The sequence below is a fragment of the Crinia signifera genome, chromosome 11, assembly GCF_055691185.1.
Source record: "Crinia signifera chromosome 11, ASM5569118v1, whole genome shotgun sequence".
Classification (NCBI taxonomy): domain Eukaryota; kingdom Metazoa; phylum Chordata; class Amphibia; order Anura; family Myobatrachidae; genus Crinia; species Crinia signifera.
This window is the reverse complement of record NC_139227.1, coordinates 3,880,333-3,907,241: the sequence shown is the minus strand read 5'-3', so window position 1 is coordinate 3,907,241 and position 26,909 is coordinate 3,880,333. Positions and strand designations below refer to the sequence as shown.

Below are 26,909 nucleotides of genomic sequence, written 5' to 3'. Positions count from 1 at the left end.
TTCTTCGATTCCATAGAGGACACAGGCTGTCTGCGGGGTATAGGCTGGTGAATACGAGTCTCGGTACCGAATGGTTGACTTTACTTTCCCCGCCACCCAGGCTACTCTCCCCCACCCCCACCCACAGACTGCTAGTTAAGTTACCATGCCCAAGGCAAGGAGCAAGGAGGAAGACTGGCACACACTCAGTTCCAAACACACAGTAGATGTGGATAGGGGAACTGGAAGCAGGCCAAAGCCTTGCCAGCCAGGAGCTTCACAGTGGGCAACTTGTGTCCTCTATGGAATCAAAGAAAAGGATTCAACGGGCCAACACAAATCTCCTTTTCTTCTTCCTCCATAGGGCATTCAGATTGTACTGCTGATCTGCACAGTGAACCCATCACCCAAAAGCTGCATCAGGGGAGGCAATGGTATAGAGACATTTTAAGCAGAGGACCACGTGACTGCCAGGGCAAAAAGGTACAAACGTGGCGATTCTTCTAAGCAATTTTGACAGGTGGTTTTCCTGAATTGCCCCATATGTACACAGCGGGCAACAGCGATACACAGGACCACAAAGGTGTATAGCAGATAAACATTAAGTTGAGCAAGTGATTGATTAAAATTCCCCTTTACTAAACCAACAATTTATCAATGAATACATACATAAAAATAGCAATAAGAAATCAGCATAAAATTTCTAAAACGATAGCAGTGATAGAAATTCCCAGTGCGCCAATGGGTATAGGTATCATCGAATAGATCCTCAATAGGCCAAAGTGGACAAATGTCACAAGGTAAGTGCACTTTACTAATTGTAGATGACGTCACCACTATGTTAGTGTGTTCCAATCCCCAAAGTGGGCTCAATCCTCACTATTGGTGCGGGAGTCCTTTAGCAGCCACTGGAGGAGAAGCAGATGGAATGTCCCGATAGAGGACACCAAGCTCCAGCCTCACACAGATGGCCAGGAAGAAATGAGCCACCGGAGGAGTCCAGGGTACGGGCTCCGCAGCAGCTTTACCGCCCGGCCAAATAGACACTGCAGGCAAGAATATTTGGACTAGATGCTGCAGTGTCAATTTAAATGTACACGTGGGCTGCTGCTGTAAATGGATGTGGCTTATCTCCAGCAGCAACATCACGATTTTGACTACGCAATATTGCTTAGTCAAAATCTCCCAGCTAGTGCCCTGTGTGTACACCCCTTAAGTTCAATGGAGTCACTGGAGGTACAAACGGAGGCTGCATGTGGAGGACACCCTATAATAGAGTCTGTAGGGACATGAAGCAACAACACAATGGGCCTTACTCTAGTTCACTCTTTCTGACAAAATCCTTCTTAGATGGACAAAACCATGTGCACTGCAGGTGGGGCAGATGTAACAGGTGCAGAGAGAGTTAGATTTGGGTGGGGTTTTACTTCAAAGTGAGATCTATATTGCAGTGTAAAATTAAAGCAGCCAGTCTTTACCTTGCACAAAAACAAAATAACTCACCAAATCTAATTCTCTCCGCACATTTTACATCTGCCCCACCTGCAGTGCACATGGTTTTGTCCATCTAAGAAGAAGGATTTTGTCAGGAAGAGTGAACTAGAATAAGGCCCAATGTCTCTGAAAGAGCAAAGATAGGGCTGAACCCTCCACCTTCACTGAAGACAGACAGAGGCCCAAACCCCAGACCTTTCTGCAGGAAAGACAGGTATAAAATCTGTAGCCAAACAAAAGTTGTAAGTTCTTAAAACCTTGTGATTACACCTGACAGATTTTCTGGGAATGGAGCACGGGGCGAATGACTCATTTTAAGCTCTTAAAACAAATGTATCAAGAGCCAACCTGTCAAAACAGGGCAAGCCAGATCTGTATGGAAGCACGGGCCCTGAGACAGAAGATCTGACGTAGAGGAAGATGCAGTTGATGGCGAGGCCTACACGATCTTTGTACTAGGCTCTGTGTGGCTAATTGGGAAGAACAAGGACCACCGTGCAGCCCTACAACTTAAACTAGCGGAGGAACCATGGAATCCGTGAAATTGGATGGAAGTGATACATGAGAGGGAATGTCCACCAAGTCTCATAGGCCTACTAGAACCATGGTGTAGGAGTAGCATATCAGCAGTTTATGGACCCCATGATGTTTATTTCCATTAGGCCCCAGGCACCCCACCTCGAAGACTTGCGATGGTTGTGAGCAGGACCCAGCCTGAATCCAAAAGTGACAGCCCCTGTCCAGGTTGAAGTGATAGGAGCCACAACAAGGAGTTACAGACGAGATAAGAATAGCATCTAAACAAAATCTCTCTCAAAATTGCGTAGTCAAAATTGGCCATTAGCCAATATCTCACTGTGTGTACAGGGCTGTAGACTGTAATAAAAATATAGCATTGTGCGGTTTACACGTCTATATAGGTGGCTAAAGTATTAACCCAACTAAAGGTGCCCATACACGGTGTGAGGGTGCTGTGAGATGCACGCTCATCCCATCGCACAGCACATAAAGTCTGTGCAGCCAGTGCTTTTTGAAGTAGCTTCGGATCGCATTGTGTGCGATGTGATCTAGTTAAAAACGCATGAAAATATTGTACCGTGTATGGGCACCTTTACATACATGTCAAAAGGATAGTTTTCTTTTCTTCATGCCACAACACAGAACAGGTTTTGAATGATTTTGATTAACGGAATAAAAACAAAAGCGGTTCCCCGTCCTTCTGAGGATGTTAGCTACAGTATATTGTATGCATGAGTACAGGAACAAAACAGAACCCATACATTAACCATAAAACTTACTTTCTCAATGTTCTCTGGATTTGATAGAAGCGCTGCTCCCATGCCACCCTAAATAATAAGTCATTTTTTGTTAACAATAGTGTTTTTGACCATTCAGTCATCGCCTGTTTTCATACAGCGTATTCGTACATCTGGGAAGCAGTAGCACTATTTACAATAGCTTGCACAATTAACACACCACAGAAAAGGTTTAACAGCACCGAAGGACATACGTGATGTGATTATGGTACAGAATTCGGATGCTGGCACTAAGCGCGTGGTTATAAATGATGCCACCAGTTACAGGAATCTCAAGTGGGAGTGTTGGGACAGTTATGTATCTAATGAGCCATGTTCTTGGGACTGACTAGTCACACCCCGTCCCGTGGGGGAAGTGATCCAATGAGTGCATTCTGAAATGAAACCGAATCTTCACTAAATAATACCAAACATCATATTTTGACATCTTCTATAAACATAAAAGAACCAGGTTACTTGAGTTTCGGTACACACGCTTAAAGGGTCGGTGTCCCCTGTTCCTGCAAGTTATGGTATAGAACAGTGGTTCCCAAGCCTGGTCCTCCAGTGCCCCCAACAGTGCACGTTTTCCAGGCACTCATTATTCAGACACATTTTAAAAGATCCACAGGTGGAGCCAATTATGTCACTTATGATTCTGTCTGGAAAACGTGCACTGTTGGGGGTACTAGAGGACCAGGGTGGGAACCGCTGGTATAGAAGATCGACATTGTCTAGATTGACCATGGTATGGGTGACCATGCTTAGTCAAACCCGTCTAGTTAGACACCTAAAGATGGTCAACAGCATCTAGATCGGCAGTAATGGTACAGTACTTAGACGCAGGTCTGCGGGAGCGTGATGGACAGTCAAGGTCAACATGAGTTTTTCACTTTTTTGGTGGCTATGTGGACGTAGGTCATGGATATGAAATGAGTGCACAGTGTCCCCTTGTATGGTTTGCTGCACTCAGCCCACTATTAAAATATAACTCTAGGCCCACTTGGATGGTAAAGTATGAACCAAGTCAGCTTAAAGCAAAAAACCATGAAAACTCAATGTTGACCTTGTGTCTATTAATCACGTTCCCGTGAACCCAACTCTCGTGTCTAAATATCGTTACGGTCAATCTAGACAGCGACACCCCAGGCAGGGAAGAGGAACTGCATGGGTTATCAAAGATGGCGGGTGCTAGAATGAACACTATTATAATAAACTATATATTCAGAAGGAGAGACCGTGACGATTATCTACCCTGTAGTCACTGTAGTCATCCAGAGCGAGCTGCCCAATCGGTTATTGTCTGCCGCTGGTGAACTAGTGAAAACAGTGAGCATTGGTCATCTGCTGGCTACACAGAGTAAGTGCCTACTGGTCTGTGCGCTGACAGTGGACAGTGGATAATTGGCACGGTCTGCCGGCTACCTGTCCGCGGAGAGCACCCCAGTCCACCTGTATAACTGGCAGTTAAGTGTTCATACTCAGTTACCACACAGGGGTTGGCTTCAGCCTGCCTGCACTTGCGCACCCTGGGGCCATTGATTGATAATAGCAGACGCGTCAATAGGAAGTCTGCAGTAAACACCCCGAGTGAGATCTTCTGTGGATTTATGAAATGAATGCGCAGTGGCTATCTGAAGCCAAATAACTATTCAAGCATCTTAAAATACCAGCATTAATTGCAAGGACTACCATTATTATTATATATCAATTGATGGGAAAAGGTGAAATACAGTCCGATGTGATCAAGGAATTTATATAAACGGAGTGCAATCGTGCACCGATCCTAAATAATACATTAAAATGTCCCCTTTTTTTCCTGCAACAACAGAAAGTAGTTGGCGACCCCAAGTTAAGTGGTCCATGTATATTTTTATTTAATCAAAATACTGATTAGCATAAAGTATTCTTTAATATTTATATATTTTCTGTATATACTGCATAACATTTTTTTACAGTCAGCCATTTGTTTGGCAATAACAACAAAATTGATTTTTAAACAAATTGAATAAATTATCTGTAAGAATAAAAATACATAATATAATATTTATAATTGTATCAGTTTGTTCAGACTTATGTGCACCTAATTATATAGCGCAGTACCTGAAGTGTGTTTTTTTTTTGTGGTTATGATCTCTGTCATTTCGCTGGCTGATCGGAAGGATTACATTCCGTGCATGGCCAACTTAGCCTGTAATTACCAAGTGTTTCAGTGAAGCTGTAAAAATGTCAAATAACTTTATAAGGTGAGGGCTTTGACATAAAATCTATTCAACCTAAATGATGGTGCACCCACACTTAGAGGGATAATTAAAGTGTGCTAAACATAAATAAGGACATAGGGTGTGTTTTCTTCTCTCTCTCCTGGAAGCACAATATGGATGTAAGGCACATACCTTGGTGGAATACTCCTTTGGACAGCCCATATTAATGTCGATAGCAGCAACATCATCTTCTCTACATGAAAAGAAAGGTTGCATAGTAAAGTAGCAAAATAAACATTTTCAACTCCTAATTTAAATGTTTAATACTATATTCTAATGCCACGCATTAATTGTGGTAATTCTTGCAATACACTGATATTATTTAAATGCAACTGAAATTATTCTGCATTTATAGAAGGGCATTGACACCAAGGCCAAAATTTACATTATACTCACATAAGTTTTGCAACATTTAATGCCCGCTCTGCATCAGACGTCCCCTAAAGGCAAAAAAATATAAGAAATAAATAAATACAGTCTTTTCCTGGAGCATTGCTAGTAGCAAATCACAAGTCAATTTTACATGAGATTTAAATTGCTAGATATCTTGGTTGATGGTACAATTTATACTCTTTTGAACTTATATGCCCCAAATGTCTCACAGCTTTCCTTTTTTGCAGCCGTCTTAGAAAAAATTATAAACATCCACTTGGTCATCGATCCATCTATGGACGGGATGGAGGTATGTAGTACTCAAATTGGCCCTTCAATGACCCAACTTGTCCTCTGCTCCCAACTTGATATATTAGACCAACCGTCTTCAGACATGCCTTACCCGTCTTACTCGCTTTGTTAAACATAGACAATCGGTACAAGGCATTAGAGCGGCCATTGCTGCTGTAACACATAAACGTACCCAGGAAAGATGTAATTACATTCTTTTCAATTTAGATGCTGAAAAAGTGTTTGCTAAAATATCCTGGTCGCACCTAAGAGAGTGCTGCATTTTCAATGTTTATGCGATCTTTACAATACACCTACCGCACAAGTAGTAGTTAATAACATCTCCTCCCTACTATTTATTTTAGAGAGAGGCACAAGGCAGGGATGTCCTGTGTCCCCTCTCCTCTTTAGTTTGGGCCTTGGAGCCCCTTATACGCTATATTCTACAACTCCCGGGATTTAAAGGGGTACAAATAGGTGATAGGGAACTCCGTATTACTGCATTCGCGAATGATATTTTACTTTTTATCTCCGAACCTCATTATATTATTCCCTTACTTATTGAGACAAAAACATTTTTCATCCTTTGCAGGATTTTCGGTGATCTTTCAAAAATCCGAAACGGTTATACAGTATGTACTTCAAATGACTTCACTTTTAGGGGTAGATGTATGAAGCAGTGATAAGGGAAGAGAAGTGATAAATTGCCTAGTACTTTATACCGGCCAATCAGCTCCTGACTATTAAGTTACAGGCTGGGTTTAAAAATGGACAGTTAGAAGCTGATTGGCCGGTGATAAAGTAAAAGGCAATTTATCACTTCTCCTCCCTTATCACTGCTTCATACATCTACCCCTCAGAGGCAGATTTATTAACCTCGGTGAAGTGATGAAGTGACTGGTTTTTATCACCGGCCAATCAGCTCCTAACTGTGAAGTTACAGGCTTGGTTTGAAAAATTACAGGTAGGAGCTGATTGGCCAGTGATAAAAACCAGACACTTTATCACTTCACCGAGCTTAATAAATCTACCCCTTTGTTTCTAAACCGGATTTATCTCTTCTTAATTCTGCATTTACTAAGTTTATTTGGAACAACAAAACACCCAGGATTAGTGCAAAAGAACTCTCCCAAACTACATATAAAGGGGGTGGTAAACCGGGCAGACATAAGACATAGCAGGCCTTCTACGCTTTGCCATGGATTGGATTAGGGAATCAAATATATACTGTATACAGATGTGGCTTTAGAATCCCAATTATGTACTCCCCTCTCCCTCAGTTATCGCCTACATACTAATCTTCACACAGTACAAACCCCCCATTATAACAATATCTTGTTAAACTCTACTGCCCAGGCATGGAGGCTGTCCAGGAGGTCTTGGCCTCCAATTTTTACATTCCCCTTTTCTCCCCCTAGTTGGCAATTTAGAATTTTAACAAGGAACGGCTGCAATGCCCTTCACTACATGGCGCTCACATGGTATCCTAGGAATTTGTTTCCTTTTGCATAATATGCCACTTCTGTTAGACGAGGCGATGGAGAAACGTAATATTAACCCCAAGATGTTCATTACATACAATTCAGCATCGCCTAATCTACAAGATGCTGATTATATCAATCCTATGGACTCACTTATACGTACAGGCACAAACTCTACATCTTCTATTTATTCACAAATCCAAGTTGAGATTCATCTTGAAACCGAATGACCACAAATTGACAAGTGGGCCTCCCAAGTCACTTCCATATCTTCTGAACAGATAATGAAATCCTTTTACTCATCTTTGAAGCTTATTCCAGCAAGCCCATACCAGAAAATGTCCTACAAGATAATCCATCCGGCATATCTATCCCCAAAAGGAGACATTTAATGGGTATATCCGACACTGCAAGCTGATATTATGCATTGTTTTTGGGACTGCTCTCAAATGTGAAAATGGGCATCTTATTTCGTTATACTGCCTCTTGGGCAATCTTTGGATTCCTGGCAGACACACTGGACATTCCTAGAGAAGAAACTAAAAGTGCTTTTATCAGCTGTAGGCCGCAAAGTGATCCTGCAACAATGGACTGGCACAAACTTTATGACACCTGCCCTATTCCGTTTCTGGGATAAATGTATTCAGGCCCTGCCTCCCGTAACTATACTTGCTCACAAACAAGGCTTTCGATCCACAACGAGAGCCGGACGCTGTCCGAGTTCCCCAGCCGCTAACACCCGCGGTCCACCCTTCACATCTAGACACTGCCTAAGTCCCCTAACCGCCCACACCACCAGCGGCAATTCCAACAGCTATAAATGTCGGAACCGGCAATTACCGGCATTTAAGAACAGGGTTAGAATAGGAAACTCCGTGGACTTCTCAAAGTATCAGAAAATAGCTTAAACATTTTTGCCTTTTATTTATTCATTTATTTTTTGTTTATCATTATTATATTATATTATCTTATGTCTTTATTTTAACTTCATCCTAGAATCCACCTTTTTGCTTGCTCTTTCTGCCCTTCCTTCATTTTAATCACCGCTCTAAAAAATCTTTCAGCAATCATTTCCATGTGTGTTTGTCACGGTTATATTTAGAGTTTATACACTTTCTATCCTTTGATGAGTAATTGTCTTGAACTATTATGTACGTGGGAAATATACTGTTTGATTGAATTTGGATATTCTGTGTAAGCATTCTTTCACTGTATGTTACCTTACCATTTAAGTTTCAATAAAATATATATATGGGGGAAAAAAATCTGATCCACCTGTGCAAGTTAGATCACCCTTCAGAATGAGCGCTGACGGCTGATGCAGCAATTGCACAACATGTAGAAAGATAGAGGTTTACCTTTGGGAAAGACAAGAAATCACAATGGCCTGTACAGTATGTGCAGTTCTATGGCATTTCCGAGTTATATTTAAAAAGGAGAAGGAAGCTCTTGATGACAAAGGCAAAATTATGTTATGCTGAATAATGCAATTTCAAAACTTTGAATTATAACTTGGGAGTTTCTGCTACATCCCTAACTTCATAAAATCGTAAGTGCCACACTCTAAATCTCTCTACATCTCCATATCGCAAGGGCACCGGGCAATTACAACTTTAACATTGAAATAAGAATTCGGGAGTGCCGAGTGTTCAGAGACATATATAAAGGACACACCAGACCTTTTACTAAGGCACCCGTAACATCATACATCGACCCAGTCCTCACTGCTATTCTGCACAAAGATATCTGAGTGGGATTCTTCATCACACCCTTATATTTCAAGATGAACATTTTCTGTTTTTTAAAAATGCCAAATATTGCAATGATATAATATTCTACACCAGATACATTGATGATGTATTCATCCTGTTTTGTGATATGATGAATACCGTTAATACCTTGGACACGAACATCAAGTTCACATACAATGTCCAGAATAACAGCACACACTATTTAGACGTGTATTAGATGTCAAGGTTATAAAAAAACACAATACATTACAAACACTAATCTATCACAAGCAGTACAAAGAAAAAGAGGGGGTGAAACCGCATTTATCTAAAAACATGCAACAGGTGTAGGTAATAGTATACAAGAATTTATTTAAAAATAAGTATATTTTTTATGCTATATGAACTTATTTGTACCTTACATTACTATCCTGCTATTGTTAATTTATGTTGTGGCCTTATGTGAAGTACTTCATGTTCAAAATTCGTACTGATTAAATAAAAACTATTCTGAAAAAAAAAAAATAAGTATATTTGAAAATGATAATTCATAAGACCATAAAAATCAATGGTACCACAAAAGTAAGTAATGAGAGCCTGTATAGTCACCCACAGTTCAGCCGTATAATGTCCTGTAAATGTTCCTATGTTGCTTCTCTCATTTGTAGTGGCCAGTAAACGGAGGGGGACTTGTTTAGGAGAGGTGCTGATCTCCAGTCCAGGGAGCTCCTGTTGTTGTTTGGTGCTCTACCTGGTGTTTGTAGTTAGGCTGTACCAAAATTTGTGGCTTTGGCAGTGGGTTCTAGAAGCTGGTCTGGTCGCAGGAGGTGAATAAATAAATTGTCTGGGTGTGGGTGGCCTTGCTCTCTTCCACCGACACTTAACTCGAAATGGGGGACTCCTTTGTGCATCTGCACAAGTAAATATGTAATTTATTTCCTGCGTTGTCCATGTGGGTTTTATTATGTGGGGAAAACCATTTGTATGTTCAAGGAACGTATGGCCCAACATCACAGTGCCATCAGACTTGCCTTAGAGGGCAAGAAAATTGATCAACTGGTGGCACAACATTTTTCCGAACGCAAACATACCCAGGCATCGCTAAGATACAAAATCACTGACACCATCCCAGAAGACAAAAGGGACGGCGATCGAGCAAGAAAACTCTTGCAATTAGCGGCTAAATGAATATTTATTCTTTGAACTGTTTTTTTGTGATGTCTATACATTGTAATCTACACAATCACCATCAGTTTTCTCCATTATATCATATTGTTAGCATATGCATTTATTTCATTGTTTCCGTTGTTGTAAATATCTGTATTGTTTATTCTATGCTGTACTTGATTAAAGTGTCTGAGACGGATGATGTCAGTATCCTTCGCCTGCACTCAGAGCACAAGGTCTCCTCACCTGTATATACCTGAACTTGTTATTCCTGAACACTATTAATAAAATCAAAATGTTGAATTATACTTGAGTATTAGGGAGTTTTTGCTACATCCCTGACTTCATAAGACCGTGAGGAGCAATTACTGGGGTACAACACCAGAGACAGCATATGGAGGTGATGAGCGGCACTCGCAGGGATTTTCAATGACTCCCAGATGGGTAAGTATGTTGACGTTTCGGACTTCACTCCATTATAAAGATTAGAAGTTTCTAGTCTTGATAAAGGAGTGACGTCCGAAACGTCGACATACTTACCCGTCTGGGAGTCTTTCATTGAAAATCCCTGCGAGTGCTGCTCATTACACACACACACTTTTCTTGAATATAGTTCAAAATAATGAAGGCTCTCACCATCTGGAAAACAATCCGATCTTTCTCCCTCTCACAGGTCTGAAAAATGATTCTCTCTGTGGGAGCCACATAATCCACCGTCTGAAGAACTTCTAGCAGAAGTAAAAGAAAATGTGCTACTTTAGTACAGGACTTGATGTGTTCAGTATCGAGTGAATTAATCAAATACTCACATTTTATAAATAATTTCTTATTTTCATGCAAAACAAAAACAACTATACATATAAACATAGAATTTGATGGCAGTTCAGAACTTGTCCCATCTAGTCTGCAAACACTTTCACGTGAAGGTTATTGTGTTTACTTTTTTGCTAATTAAGCTACTAGTTCATTTTTAGATTGTAGGAGGAAACCGAAGTACCCAAAGGAAACCCACGCAAGTACGGGGAGAATTCCACACAGATAGAGCCATGGTGGGAATCAAACCCATGACCTCAGCAATGTGAGAAGGCAATGCTAACCGTTACACCGTCCATAATATAATGTAGGTAAAAATAAGGTATATGATTGAAAGAAATCTATACAGTTCGGTATAGCAAAAAAAGAAGTTTGGTAAATATATTAAACAATTACAACCTAACTTTACATTCTGTTCACCTTTATTATTGAGAACATCTACTCTTTCATAGAGGGCATTGATGTTATTGGCTGGAAGCTGAACTGGAACATTCAATAACTCAGCTATAGCAGGGGTGTTCATAGTTGTTCAACTTCTAGATTTGTCTGTTGTCCATCAGTTTTTAGATATCCAATCGAATATCATAATTAGTATTCTGGAAACACTTAGCGGGGTATTCAATTAAGTGCCGTGTTTTTTACTCCATAGTATTCAATTGCCCGCATTTTTCTCATTTTTAAAGTACCTTTTTTCTGATCTTAATCGTAATCGTGCATGGGGAAAAAGGGCAAAATCTGTGAAACACCCACAAATTTTTGTCCATGTTGTATTGTTCAACCACACATTCAGGGCCCCATGTGCACTGTACGCATTACACCCAATATAAATACACCACGACACTGTGTATATCAGGCTGCTGCTGCTCTCTGTATCTGCCAGGAAAATGTAAAAAAAAGCAGGGAAAAGATAAAGCCACAATGGTGGTCCAATCACTGATGGTCTGATATATTGTTCCGGAAAAAGAAAAAAAAATCTATATTTTTTAATTTTTTTTGGGGGGGGGTGGCAAATTTGTCTTGAATAAGTTTTTAATATACGTTGTGCCTGAACACATGGATGCCCGAGCGTCTGAACACCCTCTACATCAAAGCGGCTCTGAACTTAACGGCCTGAAACAGGCAAAGCCGGCAGCAGCAGACCCAGGGGAGCAGGGTTAAGACCAGCAGCTTGAGTGGCGACTATTTCTGGGGCAGGACAAACCAGGCCTGGTAGGTTTGTCCAGCCCCAGGGAAACCCACCAATCAAGGAGTTAAAATAAATTGTGCATCCTTAGGGTCAGTAATGTGGTAGCATACAGCAGGGTGTCTGGTTGTCCACATGTATTATAATTGGCAGGCAATGGTTTTACATACATACAACCTGAGGTAAAACGCAATCTCAAGGTGCAATAAAGATAACAAGTCTGTCTAAATTACGTTCCTTGATCCATATACGGGTGCTCACAGCGGGTGACCATCGAATGATTTAAAACCTGCACGCTAGCTGCAAATGGAGATGGGGGGTATTGCGGCATGTGAAGGGGGAACGGGCGGGCGGCCGTGCAGGCAGTGTTTGGTGGATTTTCGCAGCCTTGCAAGTCAGCCAGAATAAGGCCCATAGTGTGGTAACCACTGGGTTAAGGCAATCCCTTATAACTGTCAATGTGAGACAAGATATCATTGATATGATCCACTGAGACTGGTATGTCTTGGAATTTTCTCTCTGTATGGACCACCATACTCCGAATACCCTTACACTGCCCCCTCTTCCACCTCCCAGTACATCATATTTGGTATTTATTTTGCTCATACATCAAATCATGATATGCAATGCAAGGTGGCCGGTTTAAATACTACCATTTGCTTTATTGTACAGATGCAAATTATGTACTTATATGTTAGTTGGGCGCCCACTACAGTTAGTGCGCTCATACCCCCACTATCCATGTCGGCATGGAGTTGATTTTATATAGTGTGGTGAGAGCAGCGAGCCAACGAGCCCGAAGCGTGGCGAGCGTAGTGAGCCCCGCGAGGGGACGCGTAAAACTAAGCAAATAGCTTAGTGGGCGTCCAACTAACATATAAGTACCGCAAATTGTTTCTTTATGTTTAGACATAATACAAAGAAGTGTTTTTACATAGTATAACCATGTATTTGCAATGTTATTGCTACCATTTGCGATATCAAAAAATACTATAAACATAAAAATATTATTCAAGAAGTTCTTGTTTACGTTTCAACAGCATTCTTACCATTTACAACTCGCTTACACTGCAACATCTTTAGGTCAACCAGCTCCTACGGGAAATCATATTAACACTCATCAGCACACACAAAACTTTACGTATATGTTACAGTCCCTGTACACAACAGTGGTGTTCTACGCTGCTCACCAAATACACGGTTATAACTAATATATGCCTAGAGATACAAGTGCTTGTTAAGTTTCCAACAAAATATAACAGTTCCAGCTAATATGATAAAATAACTTTAGAACATATTGCCTGCAGAGGAACCAACAAGAAGCTGCTTAATGACTCCCATGTTTTCAGCCTGGACTATGAGGAGAACAACCAGGGAAATCGCATTACTCTTAAGGTAGTGGTTCTCAAACTCGCTCCTTAAGACCGCAAACCAGTCACATTTTCCAGATCACCAAGTTACTCACTGGCCCTTATTCTGATTGAGTCGGATGGCTCCGTGTGCGGTCGGACGGCCGATGTTTGCGCATGTGCAGAGGCGTATCTGCGCATGTGCGAACACCTCGCACGTCTGAACACGACGTGCGATCTGATCGTATGGAAGCATCCGAGCAGGGGGTGGAGAGGGGCGTGAAGGGCTGTTTGGGCTCATTACCATATGCGTATGCCGCGCGTTTCATGGGCATTCCCATGAAAACACTGGGCGTACGTATGGTAATGCGGCCGTGACGCACGTGTGGGGGGGCGGACATATGACATAGCCGGATGCCAGCTGCCCGCCCATATCCCTGCTTCCATACGGAAAAATGTCCAAGTGGTCTGGAGCACTCGGAGCTGTCTGACCGCTCGGTCCATCATTCGGGGGCCGGCGACCATCGGAGGATGGGGGAGGTTCCCACAGATGGGGGAGGTGTTCACATGAAACATCCACTCGCGGTCCGTTCGCTCAGCATCTTACCGCATTCGGACGGTGTGAGTGATCCATTACGGTGGGCGGGGCTAAGAACACTCAGATCCTGTCCGAAATACGCATCCGTCCAAATCAACTAGAATAAGGGCCACTGTGAGGATACAATTGTATTTGTGGTGCTTTCTTATTTGCAGTTAGTTATATCATTTTTAGACCTTATGTTCCCCTGTCCCTCTTGCTGGTGTACCTATTCCCCATGTACAGTATGTGCTCATTCAAAGAACTCAAACTTTTGCATTAGCCTGTATAATATTACTCAGGTAAACACAGGTGGATTGTGACCTGGTGACATTCTGTGTACAAGGCCATATTTTAGTTCAGTGGTTCCCAACCCTGGTCCTCAAGTACCCCCAAGAGTGTACCAAGACTCCATACAGAATCACAAGTGACATATTTAGCTCCATGGTGGATCTTTTAAAATGTGCCTGAATGTGTGCACCTGTGTACCTGCCGGGTGACCTGAAACACGTGCACTGTTGGGGGTACTTGAGGACCAGGGTTGGGAACCACTGTGTTAGGTACTTGCAAGCTTTTATTGGCATCTGTTATCCTAATATGGCCACACAGGAAGCACCCATCAGGAAAATGTAATATCATTGGACAGGCACCTCATGGGTTAAATCCCACCAAAGGGAATACTCTGCACTTAAACCCAATTTCCATGACATTGGTCCCTCTATTTCCTGCCCCTTGCTCCTTAGCCCTATTAGGAGCCTGACCCATCATGTGGTAAGCAGGAGACGGACAAATGTGGTAGAAAGCAGATTAAGAAACTGGGCAACTTCAACAGAGGAGCACAGCATATGGGATTTTGGGAGTTCCCTTATATTACTCACTGGCCTTGGCTAAGGGTTAAAATCTAAATGTACATTGTGGGATGCATCCCCTGCTCTGAGTGGGCTCAACAACTTTCCTGAGTGGACTTGTACAAATGTACTCCTGCAGACTACTACACTATCACTGCTATGTGGATCCCATGATTATGTTGCAGTGTGGAACCCTGTGTAATTGTATAGGCTAATCTGCTATCACTGCTGTGTGGAATCAGCAATAGTTCTGCTTTGTGGACCTTTATCTTCTACAAGGACTGCCTATTGGGATTGCTACCTGCATATTACTCCTGCACTAGATATCTCCTATACATGTATAGTACCGAATTTCTCTGTAGTGAAAAAGAAGCCATTATATAGGTTTCATCTTCTAAATGTCTGGGTGATTAGACCCTGTATCCTCACATTTTACAGCAGTGACAGTGGAATCACACAGCCCACGAGCACAGAAGCCTGGTCACATCAGAGAAGAGAGGATCAGGCCCTATGTAATGAAAGATGAACTGCAGTGATGTGGCTAAAGAAAGTTCACAGATGCTCATCTTGTGAAAAAGGTCAAATATTTTCAAGGAAGAGAATCAATGCCCACAATACAGGCCCCACAGGAGGACATACACTACACCTTCCCTTTTACTGAGGTGGAAGATGGAGACCTAGTAAGGAGTTTACATTGTTTGGGGGGGTATTGATCAACTTCTCACACCCGAGCATACCATGGACAGATGGCATTTTGTTCCAGGCTGCCTGGCATATTAACCTGAGCAAAACCCATTGTGACAACATGACAATAGAAGCCCCATTAACAATCTTTCACCTGGGGAGGCGGGGGAAGAAAATACCCTGTGTATCCTTCGCTACCCTAACCTCACATGAAGGTTATGAAGAAGTCTTAACGTTTAGAAATTGTAGAGCGACCTGTAGCAGGGAATGTATTGCCCTAAGCAACATCACATACAGATCAATTGGAGATAATCCTGGAATCTTCAGCGGTTATAACCCCGAGTGGTGCTCCACCAGCTACGTCAACCATGCTGGCAGCAAACAGGGTCATACGGGACAGTACAGAAGGAACTCCAGCCGAGAGACGGAACATGATTAGCATGTCCTGATAACTTCCCTGCAGCCAACAGCTGTATTATTCTCAAAGGAGGGTCCATCTTTGGCCCCAGGCATTGAGGAACCTAATATTGGTCATGCGCCTATTTGGTGTTTGAGGGAGAAATAAATGGACTGACCTTGGACGGCTCTTATTTGTATGAAGGAGGTTGAGTGTACCCCCTGCCCCTGTGCGCCATTGGCAAAGGTATAAGTTGTCCTCTGGGGGAAAGTTTGCGATTACTAAATTCCCTGATGATTAAAGTGGATATGTTACAATGTAATACTGTCCTGGCGGGGTATCTAACAAAGCTGCCACATACAAAACGGCCCGCTCTGCACCCCCCCCCCACTTGGGAATGTTCATTCACAAAAACTTATACAATAGATCAACTAAACAAATGTGTGTCAGCACGTATTATACGTATTTGTGAGTAGGAAATACAAAAACGTTTATTATTTTGGAGTCACAATGATCCACATACATACTGTATGTGTATGACAACAGGTATGTGATGTTATACATATGTTAATATCAAGTCAGAGTACATGTGATGGATACAGGTTAGAATGTAAAAAACAAGTCACAGTTGTACTGAACAGTTATAAGGACAGTGTTACAGGCTGCAAGTGGGTTACAACTTATTTGGAGCAAGCATTCGTTTGTGCTGGTAAAGACCAAATGTTTCAAAACATTTCTGAGTTCTGAGTAATAGACTGGAATATTGTAAATGGGCAAATAGTGTTTTAGAGGGTCAGCATCCCATAGCCCCTTGGTTCACAAAAGCATTCCGGTGCGGGTCTCCGTATGTCCTCTTTAGTTCCTGTCCCCACTGGTGGTCATGTGATTTCCAGGGTCAGCGATCGCACTCTTTAACCCCATGTAACATACAGACTTAGATGGTGGTAGGAGGGAATGTGTTTTCCAGGGCACACGCATTCAATCCTACAATAGTGAGTTTTTGAATATCTTCCAATACGTATTAGCCACCTTCGGGGAGATCTGAGGGTGCTATCTTAGCGGTGTTCAGATTCATAGCAGTGGCTTCCGCTGAGGTCATCGGTGGGCATTTCGTCATTGAATGTGTGGCGAATTTGCATTGGTAAGCAATGTTTGGATACTGCGCATGTACATATACTTTAATGCACATGTGCAGCTGCTTGGTGCAAGTGGCCACGGCGGGATTGACTATTCACTGGCTGCTCGCACACAGCAATGCAGGTGAGGGGTGGCAGCGAGCGGTCACGCACATGGGTACTCCCAGAGTTTCATGGGCGTTCCCATGGTAATTCTCTGCTGATTATTATTATTATTTATAAGGCACCGCAAGGGTTTCCTGCGCCCAACAAAGGAACAGGACAGGGAGACAAAACTTACAGTAAACAAATAACAGAAATAGATTACAGGTAAAACGAATGTCACAGTTCAGTACACATTACAGCTTAAAGGTAAGTAGTGAGGATTTAATCAACGTAATTCTAGGGACTGGTGGCCAGAGATGGAGGTGAGTATGTGGACAAAGATGGTTGCTGAGTGTTTGAGTATGGGAGAGCTGTAAGTGACATGTGAAGAGAAGAGGGCTTAGCCGACAGTAGGGAAGAGGGTCCTGCTCTGAAGAGCTTACAATCTAGTAGGAAGGGGCAACAGACAGATTACATGAGGTGCAAGCAAGTGAGAGGTGGCTTGATGGCAGAATTGGCCATTAATTGGGCCAATTGGGTATGGCAAATAGTGGCCATTAATGGTATATTCGAGGTAAAGTACTGTTAGACTTTGTTCAGTATGTTCAATCCTTGCATAATAAAAACTGGGAACTTCTCCTGCATTGGCCTGTGCATTCTATGCTAAAATATTACTCAGGTAAATGTAATTTCTCATCGGAAAGTCTCCTCATGGGTTAAATACTACCTGCACAGGAGATATTCATGACAAACAAATTTCAATGCCATTGTTCCTTATATTTGCATCCCTTTGTTCCTGTCTAACAGTCCTCTCAGAGCCTGACCCAGCATGTAGGGAAAGGACAGATGTGTGAGGTAGCAGGTAGAGAGCGGATTAAGAAACCCACCAATCAGGAAACTGTGCAACTTCAAAAGGTGAGTACCGCATCATGGACATTTGGAAGGTCTGAAACGCGCTTGAGCAGGTCAGCTGTTGAGGTTAGTCGCTGGCCTTGGCTAAGGGTGACACTCTCTGGTCAGGTACATTGTGGAAGCATCACCTGCCCTGTGTGGGCTCAACAACTCTCCTCTGTGTAATTTCCAGTGTTGTGTGGACCTATATAAATTTACTCCTGCTGACTACTTTACTATCACTGCTGTGTGAAATCCATAATAGTGTTGCAGTGGGGAACTCTGTAAAATTAAGTGCTATCACTGCTGTGTGGAATCCTTGATAATTCTGCTGTGTGGAACAGTTTGACTTTAAATCCTGCGTGGAATTGTTGTGGAACTCTGTCTTCTGTGAAGACTGCCTATTTGGATTGCTACCTGCTTATTGGGCTCAATTCAGACCAATTTGCAGAGCTGCAAATTTACACCCCAGTGATGGCTTCACAGGTAGATTGACAGGTGGCCGGCACCACCATAGATTCGGAGACCAGCTATCCACAGGCCTGGTCAACCTGTGGCTCTCCAGATGTTGTCAAACTACAAATCCCCTCATGCCTTGCCACAGTTTTGCTATAAGGAAGTGTGGCAAGGCATGCTGGGATTTGTAGTTTCACAACATCTGGAGAGCCACAGGTTGGCCTGTTCTGAGCTATCAGGTCTGAATCGTGACCATTGTTTCTGAGGTACATTTACCTCTTGTTCCTGTATATTACCTATTTCTGTGTGTGGTGATAAAATAACCATTATTTTGGTTTAATCTGTTCAGTGTATGGGTGACTAAAAGAACCCTGTATCCTGGCAAATTTAAAAGATTAACCCCTTCCTGACAGAGCCAGTTTTTGCGTTCCTGACAGAGCCCTTTTTTTCAAATCTGACATGTCTCACTTAAGTGGGGATAACTTTTTTTTGCTTTTACTTATCCCAGTGATTTTGAGATTGTTTTTTCGTGACACATTGTACTTCAAATTAGTGGTAAATTTGGGTCGATGCAGTCTGTGTTTTTTTGTGAAAAATACCAAAATGTCGTAAAAAAATGGAAAATTTAGCAATTTGCAAAATGTTAAATTTTCTGCTTGTGAGACAAATAATCTTACCACTCAAAATAGTTAATAACTAACATAGACCATATGTATACTTTATGTTGACATCATTATTTCAACTTCCTTTTAATTTTTTGGGACACTAGGAGGCTTCAAATATGAATAGCAAATTCTCAAATTTTCAAGAAAATTTCAAACACTGATTTTTTTAGGGACCAGTTCAGTTCTGATGTGACTTTGAGGGACTTGTATGTGAGACACCCCCATAAATGATGCCATTTCAAAAACTGCACCCCTCACAGTATTCAAAACAGCATTTTGGAAGTTTGTTAACCCTTTAGGTGTTTCACAGGAATTAAAACAAAGTGTAGGTGAAATTTCAAAATTTCTTTTTTTTTGCAGAGTTTCAATTTTAATACGTTTTTCTAACGAACACAGTAGATTTTACTAGAGAAATGTGACTAAAAATTGATTCCCCCAATTCTTTTGTTTTCATAAATATCCTATATGTGGCCCTAGTGTGCACGTTGACCAAACCACAGGCTTCATAATAGAAGGAGCACCTACTTGATTTTGGAGCCTCCTTTTTATGAGATTTTTTTTTAGGCACCATGTAGGTTTCTAGGCACCATAAGTGCTAAAAGTTAGGAACCTCCCCCACAAGTCACCCCATTTTGCAAACTACACCCTTCAGGGAATTCATTTAGAGGTATAGTGTACATTTCAAACCCCCAGGGGTTTCACCAATTTTGATACAACTGGGCTGTGAAAATGAAAAAATTTAATTTTTCATTTTCACAGCTCAGTTGTATCAAAATTGGTGAAACCCCTGGGGGTTTGAAATGTACACTATACCCCCTGATGAATTCCCTGAAGGGTGTAGTTTGCAAAATGGGGTCACTTGTGGGGGGGTTCCACTGTATGGGTGCTTCAGGGGTCATTCAACCAGAATCTGTGCTGCAAAATCCAAAAATCACTCCTTCCCTTCTGAGTCCTGCCATGCACCCAACTGGTATTTTTTGGTCACATGTGAGGCATTGCCATACTCGGGAGAAATTGGGGCACAGATTTTGGGGTGCTTTGTCTCCTTCATTCCTTGTGAAAATGAAAAATTTTGAGCCAGATCTGCATTTTTGTGTAAAAAAATGTAATTTTTTACACAAAAATGCAGTTCTGGCTCAAAATTTTTCATTTTCGCAAGGAATGAAGGAGACAAAGCACCCCAAAATCTGTGCCCCAATTTCTCCCCAGTACGGCAATGCCTCATATGTGACCCAAAAATACCATTTGGGTGCATGGCAGGACTCAGAAGGGAAGGAGTGATTTTTGGTGGTGGAATGAATGGTGGGTGCTATGTCGCATTAGCAAGACCCCCGAAGCACCAATACAGTGTAACCCCCCCACATGTGACCCCATTTTGGTCACCAGCTTTGGGAGGGGGGCTGGCGCTGCGGCTGGTGGGGGGTTGGGAGGGGTGCTGGCGCTGCGGCAGCCGGGTGGGTGGGAGGGAGGGGGGCTGCCGGGTGGGAGGGGGGGGGGGGCTGGCGATCGGTGGTGATCGGTGCTGTACTTAACAGCACCGGTCACCACCGATCACTGTGTTACCGAGCGGCTTAGCCGCCGGTAACACAGAAAACGCTGCAATTGGCTGTTCACATTTGAACAGCCAGTCGCAGCGATCGCCGCGAGGGGGGATGTCTGCTGTCAGGGACAGCAGACATCTCCAAACTGTCACCGCGTCTATAGACGCGGTGACAGTTTATAAAACCATGACGTATATATACGTCTTCGGTCAAGAAGTACCTCCCGACCATGACGTATATATACGTCATATGTCGGGAATATCTGTCTGGAAGCATATATATATATATATATATATATATATATATATATATATATATATATATATATATATACATACATACATACATACATACATATATATACACATATATATATACACATATATATATACACATATATATATGTGTATATATATATACATATATATGTGTGTATATATATATATACATATATACACATACATATATGTGTATATATATATATACACATACACACACATATATATATATATTTATATATATATATATATATATATATATATATATATATTTCATTATAGCCCAGTTTTTTATTTACTGCTGCTGCTGCAGCTTGCGGGGGGGGGGGGGAGGGGGGAAGCGCTGCGTGCGCTCATGCTGTTGCTGCTGGGGGAGCCGGGGGAGCCTGCTGTTCCCCTGGAGCTGCCGGGTGAGTGCCGGGTGGGTGGGAGGGGGGTGCTGCCGCTCGGTGGTGATCGGTGCTGCACCGATCACCACCGTTTTCTGTGTTACCGAGCGGCTTAGCCGCCGGTAACACAGGAAACGCTGTGATTGGCTGTTCAGATTTGAACAGCCAATCACAGCGATCGCCGACCGGGGGGGGCACCCCTGCCCCCCCTGGGCGGCGAGGGGGGATGTCTGCTGTCAGGGACAGCAGACATCTCTTAACTGTCACCGCGTCTATAGACGCAGTGACAGTTAGAAGGCATGACGTACATTTATGCCATGTGTCGGGAAGTACTTCCCGACCATGACGTAAATGTACGTCAATTGTCGGGAAGGGGTTAACCGGTTGGATCTATTTATTTCACATGCAATTCTGTGATGAGACCTGAAAAACATGAGCTGTTTGGGGTCCTGAGGACCAAGTTTCAGAACCACTATACTAAGGTGATTTCACTTCTGTACAAAACAATGCAATGTTGATTTATTTTAGGAGCACATTCTCTATCTGATGGGAAAGAAGCAAAAGGGAATAGAACACACAAAATATGTTCCTTCCTGTGGACATACTGTAGGTTATACAGTATGTGTTTAATCTCAGAACACATGAGGTATAAAGGAAAATAGAAACATGTTATTAGCTCTAGAAAAATAATGAAAATAATATTTTGTTCCAATAAATAAATACAAATATATATTGTTAACTATATTTAAAATAAACATCATAGCAGCAGACACAGCTAATATGCCACAAAATACTGCTAATGGATTCTGTGACGTTTTCATGCAAATAACATTTTTCCTGTGGACTTTCTTACCTCACAATACACAATATCTGCACCATAATCAAGAGCAAGAAGTCTCATGGGAAGAGTACCTATACGAACCATGGGAGCCAAGATATTTTTGTTACAAAAAGAAAGTCCCATCGTCGTATGGATCCTGTAGAAACGAAATGTAGACAAGCAGGACATAAATCACAAACAATCCTATAATACAAAAAGTTGAACACTTAATTTATAAAAACAAAATCGGAACAAAATTAAAGTGAAGTTGGAGGCCAACAATTTAGGCAGGAATGGGTCAAACCCAGAACCGGCTCCAGTCATCAAACTCTGCCACCCTGGAGCTTGTAGTGTCCGGTGGGGTTGCCCGTGACACTGGTCACCAGAGAGACGGGGAGAGGGAGATTACATTCTCCCCGTATAGTCCGTGGATGTAGTATAAACCTGACGAGTCAGGACCATACACGGAGGCTGATGCAAGGCGACCAGTGTTGCGGATTCCCCCCCTGCACTCCCCAAAATTGTAATGACACACCCTCAGAGGTAGCGATTGCCATCGTTACCATTGATGGCAAATCTGCATCTGGCCATCGATAGTGTTTAACTATGCAATGGATGACCATCAATATATTTACATATCGATGGTCATCCATTGTATTTGATTGATTGGCCTGTGGGCCAATCAAAGCACAGGGGGCGGGGCTTGGTGGGTGTTGGGGGGCGGGGCCGGTGTCACGGCACTTTGAAAAAAAAAAACATAATTTTGCTATTCCATCGATGGAGGGAAACCATCTGGTTCTCCCCCATCAATGGCAAAAGCATTCGACATCGGCCATGAACCATCGATGATTTCTAATCAGCAATGGTCATCACTACTCGGAGGTGTGTATAAAAAAACCACCACTGAAGGGGTTAAAACCAGGTGACATGTAGGCTTGAAGTCATCCAGCCACATGACCTGTGTAATTCATTAGTGTCTCGGTTTAAAGGGACAGGGCCAGATTCTCTAAGCTTCAAAAGTGATAAAATGGAGAGTGATAAACAGCCAGCCAATCAGCTCATGCCTGACATGTCACAGACTGTGTTTAAAAAAATGTCAGGGGATTGGCTGGCTGTTTATCACTCTCCATTTTATCACTTTTGAAGCTTAGTGCATCTGGCCCACAGTATGGTAACCCTACTTATTAGCAATCTTATACTTTCTCACTAATTATAACTCCCCAGAACAAAGAATGGACACTAAACACATAACCACATTATAGGACGCACATTATTAGGGTAGTAAGTAAGTTTTAGGCATAAAGATTATGTTTTTTAATGAAAACCTTTTCACTAAAACAAAATAGTAGCAGAAGTGTCCAGTGCCTGAATAATGCAGCGAGCAGGAGCAATGTCCGGCGGCGTGTAGCATGACCAGCCCTGCCCTGAGTGTCTGTGTCTGTACCCTGGTCCCTCACCTCTCCTCCTGCATAGCCGCTTCCGCAGCACCACACGTGGGTGTCACTCTCTCCCCTCCCCCCTTCTGTTTACGACTGCGCGCTGCTCCGACGTCACTTCCTGCGCGCCCACGACGTCACTTCCTGCGCGCCCACGACACGCTTCCCCGGCAGTCACCTCCGCTGGTCAGGAGGACCCGGCCGGCCCGTGACATGCTGGCCATTGCCCGCACTGAGCTGCTGATGCAGCGGGTACGGAGCGCGGCACTCAGACTCGCTCTCTCCACCGCTGAGCTCCCGGTGATCCGGCTCCCTCACCGCACGGAGCTCTGGCACGGAAGCCGTGACAAGGAGCAGAACGAGAGCGGCGCCGTTTTCTCCCCCCGGGGCGGGAAGCTCCTGATCAGTACCCGCAGGCGGGAGCTAGTGCAGTTCTCCAGGGACACCTGCGGCAAGTGGGAGCAGTCCGCGCTGGTCAGCCGGGGATGGAAGCACCGCCAGGCGCTCGGGGACTACTTCACTATCAACAGGCAGCGTGAGCAGCGGCACTGGCCGGAGACTGAGGACACCTTTCAGTCCCTGCAGCTGCATCCCGGCCTGCTCGGTGCTCTACAAGCCATGGGGATCACCTGCCCCACCTGGGTGCAGAAACAGAGTATCCCGGTGCTGCTGCGGGGCAGGAATGTGCTGTGTGCCTCTGAGACTGGCAGTGGGAAGACCCTGGCCTACCTTGTCCCACTGCTGCAGCGGCTCCTCACTCAGCCCGGTGATATGGGCTCCACGGAACCTCGCAGCCTGGTGCTGGTGCCCTCCAGGGAGCTTGCCAACCAGGTCACCTCAGTTGCTAGAAAATTGGCTGCACCCTTGGGACTGACTGTGCGTTTCGTTGGAGGTGGCGGAGGCCGTAAATCAATAGAGAAGCAGTTTACCTCTAGTGCCTTAGACCTATTAGTGGCCACCCCTGGTGCTCTCGTGAAAGCCTTGAAGTGGGGAAAACTCAGCTTGGGAGATCTCTGCTTTATTGCCCTGGACGAGGCTGACACGCTGTTTGATGACACCTTCTCGGGGCTTGTTGAAGAAATTCTCATGCAGGCACAGATCGCTTCCCACGCCAACGACGTTAATAGTCTGGATAGGAAAGCCCAGCTAGCCATCATAGGAGCCACTTTTCCTAAAGGTGTTGGTCAACTGCTTGGTAATATGACCGATCTAGGCAGTATCTACACCATCAAAAGCAAAAAACTGCATTTTCTCATGCCCCATATTGAGCAGACATTTAAAAGACTCAAAGGGTCGAACAAAATTTCAGAACTAGTGGAGTTCCTGAAAAAAAATGCAGCAGAGAAACACGGATCGGGGATTCTTGTCTTTTGTAACTCCTCAAAGACCGTGAACTGGTTGGGCTATATATTGACTGACCATGACATCAAACATTCCCGGCTCCATGGCCAAATGCCTGCGGATATGCGTGTGGGTATTTTCAATTCTTTTCAGAAAGGGGACAGTGATGTGTTAGTTTGCACTGACATAGCTTCCAGGGGTCTTGACAGTTGTAGGGTCGAAACTGTGGTAAACTATGACTTTCCCAACACCCTAGAGGATTACCTGCATAGAGCAGGAAGGGTGGGTCGCGTTGGCAGTGCGTGTCAGGGCAGCGTGTTGAGCTTTGTAACGTTTCCTTGGGATGTCGAACTGGTGCAAAAAATTGAAAATGCTGCTCGGAAGAGAACTAGCCTCCCTGGCATGGAGTCCAGCATAAAAGAAACTGTTCAGACCAATGAGCTTACAGAAGACAAAGAATGATTATAGGCTATATATGTATTTCCTAATTAAATGACACAATGGAGCTACACATCTAATGAGTTCTGTACAAAAGTTCTAATCATTGCATGAGATAATGTCAATGTATATTATTATTGTATGATATATTTAGACACACAAAGAAATAAATTATTTTATTAACCTATTTAGTGTCAACTGCGCTCTCTAAATAGTGTTCTATTTGTTTCCAATAAATTAAAGTTGGCTTAATCTGTTTTAAGAGTTTTCAATGTAAACTTTGAACATGTTTCTGATATGGAAACTATAATGACATATTTTTGCATCCTGTTTTGTTCGGGAGTAATTTTGTCTGTGCCAATCTACTTAATATTTAGCACTGAGTTTTGATCGCCTTGTCAAAAATCTTAATGTGTCTGCTAAACAGAAATATACTGAATACTTTGTTGCAAAATGGGAATTTATAACTTTGTTGTTGTTTGCTTACTTTTATCTCAGCTCTCGCTGTGTGTGGGCTGTCAGCTCTGTGTGCTGAGCGACGAAGGAGCAGAACAGCCCAACCTAGCATAGCTAGGTTACCCTAAACACATCGTTATGTGTGTAGTGCCCATTAGTCTATATTTGTTATGCCCCTGAGGGCTATATTATGATGACTACCCACAAATTTAAGGAAGGATAGCCTTACATGTGCCAGCATTGTGGACCAACCTGTAGCAGTAGATTTCCGGGACATCTCTGAAATACCAGACAACTGATCATGTACCATCGTCTAATCGAGGTGATGATCATGAAAAAATATTATTGCTCCTTGGATTTATATATTGAACACAGTGGCCTATGTGGCTATAGTAAACACATTACCTGGAATTCATTTATGTAGTAGTCTAATATATATCACAGAGCTGTCAGTCTTTTCTTTTTCAATATACCTGTATGTACTATATCTTTAATACTTGAATGATGTTTACAGCATGGTATCATATGATTGTATTACTATATATCATTACATTTTTTATGGCTTTACGTTTCTCCTGTAACTTTGTTTGGTACTTATTTCCTAGCACGGCGCCCGCGATTTCGATTGTATTGATCGGGTCGGAAAAATTGCGTCCATCGCATGCCAACCAAATCGCATGCGACGCGATCGACCCGATTTCTACATTGGAATTAATGTAAAATGGTCCCTGATACCTGATTTTACATTGATTTCAATGTAAAAAGCCCCAAAACCCCCCCATTTTAATAGCAAACACCCCCCCTAACGCCACCCCACTATTGACGCCAACCCGAAGCGTGGCGAGCGCAGCGGTACGCGTCCTCCGACCTTTTCAAACCCCCACTATTCACGTCGGCGTGGAGTTGATTTTATATAGTGTGGTGAGGGGACCACCTCGCTGCGCTCGCCACACAATATAAAATCAACTCCATGCTGATGTAGATAGTGGGGGTATGAAAAGGTTGGAGGACACGTACTGCCACCCCTCGCGGGCTTGCTGCGCTCGCCACGCTT

At 43.0% G+C, this 26,909-nt stretch overlaps 3 protein-coding genes across 3 annotated transcripts in view; 2 read left to right on the top strand and 1 right to left on the bottom strand.

The window, feature by feature from the left end:
- The window catches only part of DUS2 (dihydrouridine synthase 2), a 67,613-nt gene extending 43,847 nt beyond the window's left edge, over positions 1–23,766 (bottom strand). The window contains exons 1-7 of the mRNA XM_083165181.1: positions 23,642–23,766; positions 22,218–22,341; positions 13,119–13,164; positions 10,710–10,801; positions 5,429–5,472; positions 5,165–5,225; positions 2,772–2,819 (exon numbers count right to left, since the gene is read on the bottom strand). Coding sequence (XP_083021307.1) covers positions 2,772–2,819; positions 5,165–5,225; positions 5,429–5,472; positions 10,710–10,801; positions 13,119–13,164; positions 22,218–22,341; positions 23,642–23,655 — 429 coding nt within the window. The 5' untranslated portion in view covers positions 23,656–23,766. The remainder of the gene's footprint in view (positions 1–2,771; positions 2,820–5,164; positions 5,226–5,428; positions 5,473–10,709; positions 10,802–13,118; positions 13,165–22,217; positions 22,342–23,641) is intronic.
- Positions 17,958–26,909, top strand: part of LOC146046019 (dipeptidase 2-like) — a 68,919-nt gene continuing 59,967 nt past the window's right edge. The window contains exon 1 of the mRNA XM_083165182.1: positions 17,958–18,059. Coding sequence (XP_083021308.1) covers positions 17,991–18,059 — 69 coding nt within the window. The 5' untranslated portion in view covers positions 17,958–17,990. The remainder of the gene's footprint in view (positions 18,060–26,909) is intronic.
- DDX28 (DEAD-box helicase 28) lies at positions 23,732–25,586 on the top strand. Its single transcript, XM_083165180.1, has one exon. The coding sequence runs from the start codon at positions 23,834–23,836 to the stop codon at positions 25,421–25,423; it is 1,590 nt and encodes a 529-aa protein (XP_083021306.1). The 5' UTR covers positions 23,732–23,833; the 3' UTR covers positions 25,424–25,586.

What these genes read in the sequence shown, in the direction of transcription:
- DDX28 (XM_083165180.1), top strand. Translation starts at nt 23,834, where the DNA reads ATGCTGGCCATTGCCCGCACTGAGCTGCTGATGCAGCGGGTACGGAGC.